The 8414-nt window shown below is 34.9% G+C and overlaps 1 protein-coding gene across 1 annotated transcript; it reads right to left on the bottom strand.

Moving 5' to 3' along the window:
* Positions 1-254: 254 nt before the first annotated feature.
* Positions 255-8169, bottom strand: TLX3 (T cell leukemia homeobox 3). The gene is made up of 3 exons (XM_072145797.1): positions 7638-8169; positions 6157-6400; positions 255-4179 (listed from the first exon to the last, which is right to left on the bottom strand). The coding sequence occupies exons 1-3, from the start codon at positions 8053-8055 to the stop codon at positions 3969-3971; spliced, it is 873 nt and encodes a 290-aa protein (XP_072001898.1). The 5' UTR covers positions 8056-8169; the 3' UTR covers positions 255-3968.
* Between the last annotated feature and the right edge of the window lie 245 nt (positions 8170-8414).

The following is an 8414-nucleotide window of genomic DNA, read 5'->3' as shown; positions in this document are numbered from 1 at the left end:
AGGAACAGTAGTGTGAAATGAGCCTTAATGGATGAGACAAAATTTAACTACAGCCTCGCTACACTTTGTTAAATAAGACAGAGAAAAAGCAGAGGAGGCAAAAGGAAACACATTAGAAAAGTTGCTGAAAGAAGTACGTCAGTGCCATTTAATATATATGACTTATTTAATGTTGATATAAATATGAAAAAGTAACTTAAAGCACTTTACAAAAGATGGAATAATCACTGACTCTATATACAGGCGGTCCCCTACTTAAGAACACCCAACTAGTTACAAACGGAGCTCCAGATGTTGGTAATTTACTGTACTTTAGTCCCAGGCTACAATGATCAGATGAACAGTTATCAAAGGTGTCTGTAATTAAGATTAATTGCTAATTCTGGATTTTATAACAATCCAACATTTTTTAAAATCCAGTTGTCACAGAGACCAAAAACATTCTGTCTGGGGCTACAATTATAAAATATACAGTTCGACTTATATACAAATTCAACTTAAAAAGAAACCTACAGAAACTATCTTGTACATAACCCTGGGACGGCCTGTATATATATTTTACAGATAAGATGTTTAGAGTTTTCCATATTCAAAGGCATAACTTAAAGTTCATTGTTCTCAAGAGAAAATATTTACGCCTGAATGGATCTTCTGTAGGACCTGGGTGCGACCTCGGCAGTCACTAAGTGTATTACCCTGCTTATGTCTAGATGTTTTTTCAGGTTCCCTTGAAAATATCCAGTTTCACTCAAAGCAAATGAGAAAAATACACACTGACCATTTATTAACATGCAAACCTCATCTTTAGTATTAAAAGAAATTTATTTACATATATCAGTCATTAATATAAAGTATTTTCACATGTCAACCCATGTAAACCTGGAGAAGTTAAGGCGCTTACTTAGTAAGAGGCTAAATGTTCTTTCATATATCATGTGGTTGCAGAAGATATTTTGCAGACAGCTTTGATATTAAACAGCTTTAATAGCAACATAAGCAGAGTTCTCTTAAGACAGATTACCTGACAATCTATCAAAATAAATATATATAAAAAATTTTACGTGACAAATAAGACCTGTGCTCATCAAACATTGCTGTCAAATTCCTCTGCCCAGAAGCAATCTAATGGAACTTCTTTTTAATTATTTTCCTCCAGCCAATACAAAATAGTTACAACCAAAGCAACATAAATATTTAAGAATATATTTATATATAATTTATATTTATATTTACTGGCATAATACTGCATCAATAAATTAAAAATATGGTAAAATATTTACATGTCCCTTGTGGCAGCACTTTTAGGTTATACTGCTGTCCCTTTAATAAACCAATGAATCATGCTCTTCCAGGATACCTAAAGACATTTTCAATAATTTTTTTTTATATAATGAAAATTAGAACCAGGGTAACCCAATGACAGTAAAACAACAAATATATGTGTTTTTGTATATATATATATTTTTTTTTAAATGTCTTCCTGTTTAATTTTCTTTGCTTGCACAAAGTAGGTGAGGTCTTTTAAAGTCCAACAGTGAAGTCCTCCGCCTAATCTCTGAATATGTCTGCCTCAAAACTGTAATTTGACACGGATTCCTTGTTTAGATTTTTGTCTGATTTCAGTATTGTGCACAGCTATAAATGCAATCTATTATGATTACTAACCTACCAAACAAGTAGTGTACATACATATAAGGCTAATTTCATACTACCGTTCAAACCTCCGTTCTTTACTTCCATCAAAAAAAAAAGTAAAAGTAAGGCCCATTATGCTCTACCGTTCCTTCCCTCTGTTAAATAAGTAAAGAATGGAGGTTTAACGGAGGTTTAATGTTACAAATTAGGCAGGGATCCATTTTCCATGCATTTTTTGACAGCAAAAATGACTGAAGCTGCGGAACTTTTCCTCTGTTTGAAAAAAATGCACACATAACAGATCATTGCTAAACTGTCCATAACAGATTACATAAAATTTACATTGATGTCAGTGGGATTTTTAACTGATACTGTAAACCTCTGTTAGGCTAAATTCACACTAGCGTTGGCATATCCATTCTTTATTGCCATTTAAAAAAAAATGATGATAAATAAAGGTAGATAAAGTGTCTGATTATTTAACTGATACCCTAAGGTTTTCTTGTTAAAACAACAGACACTTGTCTTTCAGATAGTGTCAGTTGGTATTAATTTTTTTTAAGAATCTATTTTTTTAATTTCACTTTAATTTCACTTTTAATACCTCAATCTTTAGCTTCTATATCTGTCTGTCTAATATAAATCTATCTATCTATCCATCCCTCATAATAGTTGCCATCTATAGATGTCTAATTTTTACCTACCTATCGATCTCACTTTTCTATCTATCTATGTATCTATAAAAAGAGATGATGTATAGATTATAAATAAATGTGAGGTACACAAAGAAAGATAGCTAGGCAAATAGAAATAAGAGATAGAGAGATAGATAGATAGATAGATAGATAGATAGATAGATAGATAGATAGATAGATACGATAAGAAAGTCCAAGCAGCAGGTCAGGTGGGTGCAGGCGTCTCAGGACTAGGCCTCCAACCATGAAATGCAAGAGAATGAGCACTGTCGCTACTATCACTGTTGATGGAATAAAAGTACCACATCTGGTTTACACTAAAAACAAAGTTCTGTTCATTCTCTTTCATTATATGGATAGATAGATAGATAGATAGATAGATAGATAGATAGATAGATAGATAGATAGATAGATAGATAGATAGATAGATAGTAGAACCTGTAGATCAATGTATTGAAAGTGAAAGTAAAGTGTAATTTAAAAAAAACGATTCTTCCAAAAAAAAAAAACAGATACTAACTGACATTAACTGAAAGACAAGGGTGTCAGTTAAATAAACAGACACCATGTCATCAGTTACTGTCATTGTATCTACCTTTATTTATAATCCCTTTTCTTTTTTTTTAAGCTGAGATAAAGAACGGATATGCCAACGATAGTGTGAACTTAGTCTCATCCGTTGTGGTCAGTTTGGCACCATCCGTTTTGAATAAGTTTTTTTTTTAACTGAAAAAAGTACTACAAGCTCTGTCTTTTTTTCCGTAAAAAAAAAACCAGAAACATAACGGATCACTGTACAACGGATGACATAAAAAAATTGTATGTCATTCATAACGAATGACATACAATTTACATTGATGTCAATGGGATTTTTAATTGATACTTTAGGATAATTCATACTACCTTAAGAATGGAGGTTTAATGCTCAGTTCAAATTATGGTTGTGATTTCCGTTTCTAATATCCGCCTAGAAAAGTAAAAAACTGAAATAGAGCGGATCAGTTTGAAATCCTATTGAAAATAATGTAATTTTTTATGTCATCCGTTGTACAGTGATCCGTTATGCTTCTGTTTTTTTTTACGGAAAAAAAGACAGAGCTTGTAGTTATGCATGCATTTTATTCAAACGAAGAAAAAGTACACTATTTTTCTGTAAAATAAAAAATGCATCAGAACAGATACCTGCCTAATTGACCATAATGGATGACATAAAATTTACATTGATGCCAATGGGAATTTAATTGATACATTAAACTTCCGATCCATCCTTTTTTATAGAAGGTACGGATAGGACACTGGTAAGATGTTGGATAGGAAAATCCTTTCTTTTTGCTTGTGACATAGGCAACAATTCTGACAATTTCCACCTTAATAGTGTTTCAATAAAAAAAAAAATCTCTATGTCACAAAAACAAACAAAGAAGCTGTAATGCCCTTAGATCATGATAGGTCCAGGGTGGCCATTATAGAAGGATGTCTTCCATAGCTCAATTAGTCTTTGTTTTGCATTGGCACAACTCAGTCTTTGAACATCTTAAGATGATCAATATACAGGGGTAAATCCCAATTGCACACAGGCCATCTTGAGCTTTCCAGCCACTCATGGGTTAAGTTTTGTCATTCTGTCCACTTCACCACTCACACTAAAGATGTGACTGGTGCCATCTTACTGGATTCCTCCTCCCAAGGCTGCAGATTCTGAAGTGCAAATAAGGAAGAGTTATGCAAACACAAAGGGTCTGGCTGGATAGAGTCACTGAGCGACTTCTGGAAGGCATCGTGCTGCAGCTGGAGCATCAGTCTGTTCGCCTGTTGCCTTTCTGCCTCCCTCTCTTCAGCTGTCTGTCTCCTACAAGGAAGCAAATTCAATTTCACATCAACATGAAATAACCCGTCTGTGCATATGAATAGGCTCTCTAGACGTCCTCCGCCATTGATCACATTTCCAACAATGATCATCATCAGTACTGAAAGGGCAGTGTCTAAAGGGGCTGATTATTACTGGATTAATGAATGTTACAGACGTGGGATAAGCGGTGACAGCGATCACCTTCCTTACTGCCATGTTTACAATAATGCAAAACTGGAAATGAGGCAGAATTTACCACACTTTTACATGCAGCAAGGCGACAGTAGCCATAAGGCTACACATTTTTATTATAGATGGTAAGCTCTTGTGAGCAAGCCATCACTCCTATTGTTTCATCTGACTATGTTATTACATAATTTGTAAAGCGCTGAAAGATATGATGGCACCATAAAATAAAGATCTATTGTTGTTATTTGTTTTAGTATACCTATAGTGTAAAATGCCACTTACAGCTGGAATTCTGCCAACTCTTCACAATAAACCATAAATAAACAAAATATGTATTAAAATATCATATTCAGTACATGTTTGTACATTAAAATAAACTGATTAGTATATGATGATGATGATGTTTATTATTTAGGATTACTTTCACTGATATGTAGGTCTCTCCTTATTATTATTATTAATAATAATAATAATAATAATAATAAAATAACTATTATTGATTAGTTACACGTATCAGTTATTTATGTTGCTACTATTAATAGTGAGAGTTTACTACTTGATGTTATATGAAATACTATATTTATACTACTATCATTAGCTGTTTTAGAAATTCCATAGCACTGGGCAGTTTAATAGATACTGTACTTTCCTAAGAGTAGTACATTACAGAATTCACACACGGCTATAGTTTACTGATGTTTAATGTACTTTATTTGTATGGCTATTCTTATATTACTAAATGATACAGTATCTGTTGCTGTGGTAGGTTGTTTTTTTTATTACAAACTAATACAAAATTACTAACTATTATTGAACTGCATTATTAAAACTAGGATTTTATATATATATATATATATATATATATATATATATATATATATATATATATATATATATATAGCCTAGTAAACTACACATGTTAATTGCAATCTCAACTGGTAAAACGTTTGCCAGGACAACTGGTTTATATTTACACAATATTTATTCCAGTTGGTTATCATCATACTAGTATGATGTTATAGTGTGATGTTACTTAATGTTATAGGTAAATTAATGAATTTGATTATACTACTGCCATATTCTAATCATTGGTACTTTTTTCTACTGTATATTATATTACTATAATTATACTTTTTGTCTACACGCTATGGTCCTTCTACATCACAGGATTGTTTTTTTTTTTACTTGTTTATTAATCTAAACATGAAGTTTCACATACACTAGTTTAGTTACAATGCGTACATTGTCATTTATATTTGACATATGGTCGCAGTTATTGTATCTTGTATCCCGTTATCAGGTGTAACTTCAGGCATCCTCATGTCATAGACAGAAAAACGCTACATTCAGTTTTCGGTTTGTTTCCGTGGTCTGCCCGAACCCAGAAAACAAAATACATTTTAAAAAAAATTGCCGGACAGCGCACAAGTATATCACAAGTGAACCCACTTGTAATATATTACCCAAAATGAAGAACTATGCGCCTTCATAGCCTAAATAAATAATATTATATGAGTGCAAATATAGGACTGAAGGAAAAAAATGTAAATGTTACATTATGTCTTATTTGTAGTGAAGGATGTTTTTAATGCATTGTTATGTTTATTTGTTACTGTATCTACATAAGTTCTGCATTGGTCTCACGGTGAGTATCAGATATTTCTTGCAGTACAAAGCTGCCATTACTATATATATTTGTACTAATTATTCAATGAAACTAAAGCCTCAGGTGAAGGTGGTAAAATCTGCCCATTCTTGACTATTTTTCATTATTTTTTTCAGTCTCACCTCCACTTTGTCCTGCGGTTCTGAAACCAGGTTTTCACCTGTGCATCAGTCATCTTTAGAGACTTGGCCAAAGCAGCACGCTCCGCAGAGGCGAGGTATTTCTGGCGATGGAAGCGCTTCTCCAGCTCACAGATCTGCACCCGCGAGAAGGATGTGCGTGGTTTCTTGCGTTTAGGAGGTGTCCGATTCTGGTATGGGTGCCCGATTCTGCGAGTCACCGTGAAGGGTGTGAGGGCTGCGGCAGCTGCAAAGAAGGTGAAAGACAGATCTTTAATTGTATATTATCAGCCGCTAAATATAAGAGTTCAGGTTCACCTTGGAAATATACAGAAGGCTAGGTGTCTTGACTACTGCTTCTAAGACTATATGTATATATTATTGAACATAGATAAAAATTGCGGAAAAAAATCACTATTTTTCTTAAAATTGACCCTCCTCACACACTAAAAGCAAAAGTAAAGTAGAAATGCACGCAAGAATAGTGAAAATAGTTTGGTTCTACTGCATTTAATATAAATGGGTGATGCTATTCTGGTAAAGGGTGATGTAATTCTGGTTTCCTTATAAAACAAATGGATGCTTTTACAAACGATTTGCTTTTAAACATAATTGCCATTTATATAACTACAATAAATAAAGGTTTCAGAGCAGCACCATATCGAAAATAAACAGGAACTACTGCACTGCCTAAGTTAACAGAAGAAAAGACAAAATCAGATAGCATCCCAGAATATCCAAGAAAAAGGGATGAATTTAGCGCGTTCTAATAGAGTCCTCAATTGTTTTTAGAAATTGGATTTCTTAATATATTACACTTTTAATCTTTGTAAATATTATTTATCTAAAATTGACAAAATAAATTATCAATAACCAAAAAAACAAACAAAAAAAAACAGAGCATAGTGGTCCATATCGATGTCATCATAGATAGAGGTTTGTTTTTTTACACCGCTCTTTTCAAAACCCCTAAGTAGACAGATTGACAGATAAATAGACATATATTTTATCACAAAGTCGACTATAAATGGATTATAGACTTTTCAGGAACCATCAAAGGTCAAATATGCATCTATTTTCCTTTGTGTTTGAGTGTTTCCTTTGAAATCCAGCATCCGTGTAGGTTCCGTATAAACAAGACATACAGGTCAATATATTGCGGCCCACGTATAGGTTGACAAAGGGGTAAAGTTTCCCAATAGTTCGTTACCCCAAAAGCTAAGACGGGCCCATCTGTCACACATACTGTTTCCCGGAAGGTAAGTGAGGCGTTCTGTATTATCCATGTATATCATAGTGGGTAGCTGTCGGTATTGCCTGCAGTCTGGGACCTGTGGACTTGAGCTCTGTTTTCTTTCGTTTTTTGGGAGGTTACCATCTTATGAAGGACATTCAGGTCTGCAGAATTATTCCTTCTTGGAAATAATACAGAGATAAAAGATTTCTGACACTTGACATCCCTCCCCAGTGTGATTTGTCCTTACCTGAAAATCTTTCTTTAACAAACCGTCTGCTGCTTTCCATCCAGGGGAAATTAAGGCTGCCAAGGCCGGGCACAGCTGGCATGGCTGGGATGGCACTGGATATGGGAGGTGGGACTGCACCAGGGATAGGTCGATGAGCTGGCACCCTGATCACTCCAGCTGGAGCTAAACTCAGATTCACACTGTAAGATCCAGATTCTTCAAATGCTGCCCCGATGCCAGGAAAGGAAGCTTGCAGGGTGGAATAAGGAGCACTTGAGCGACTCACTGGACTGCCCAGGTAACTAGTGTTGTTCTCCGAGGTTCTGGGCGCGGACTGCGAGGAGTTCTCCTGGTCAGAATTATTTAGGATTTGATCAATCCCAAAACTTATAGGTTCATGCTGCTGCGGGGTCTGTGTGTTTGTGGCCTGATCCATCCTCTATCAATAACACAATTAGCTAACGCTCTTCTACCAGTGCTGCGCGCTTTACAGCACTCCCATGTACGTCCGTGTGGCTGGCACACTGAAACTTTGCCAAGCTGCTCCTGCCTCATAGACTCAGTGTCATCACTTTGAACCAAATCTCGAGTTCCTGCCTGTAATGCAATTCCTGTCGCTCTGATTGGTGGACGAGAACGAGCCTCTGTTTGATGATTGGCTCTTTGCTTTCTCCGTCCGCTAATTCATGGAAATAGCAGCTAAGGGACTGTTCTAAGGTGACATCATTTGAACAAACGAACAATAGGTCAAATTTATTAGCTAAGATAATAGGATAGTCCAATAGCATCGAAAAT

This window comes from Engystomops pustulosus, chromosome 4, assembly GCF_040894005.1.
Source record: "Engystomops pustulosus chromosome 4, aEngPut4.maternal, whole genome shotgun sequence".
In the NCBI taxonomy this organism is placed as follows: domain Eukaryota; kingdom Metazoa; phylum Chordata; class Amphibia; order Anura; family Leptodactylidae; genus Engystomops; species Engystomops pustulosus.
This window is presented reverse-complemented; position numbering and strand designations above follow the sequence as displayed.

Bases quoted from the DNA above. Each gene is read 5' to 3' on its own strand.
- TLX3 (XM_072145797.1), bottom strand. From the start codon at position 8,055: ATGGATCAGGCCACAAACACACAGACCCCGCAGCAGCATGAACCTATA. The intron at 6,401-7,637 runs GTAAGGACAAAT...CCTTCTTTGCAG, and splicing joins TGTTAAAGAAAGATTTTCAG to CTGCCGCAGCCCTCACACCC. The intron at 4,180-6,156 runs GTGAGACTGAAA...GCTTCCTTGTAG, and splicing joins AACCGCAGGACAAAGTGGAG to GAGACAGACAGCTGAAGAGA.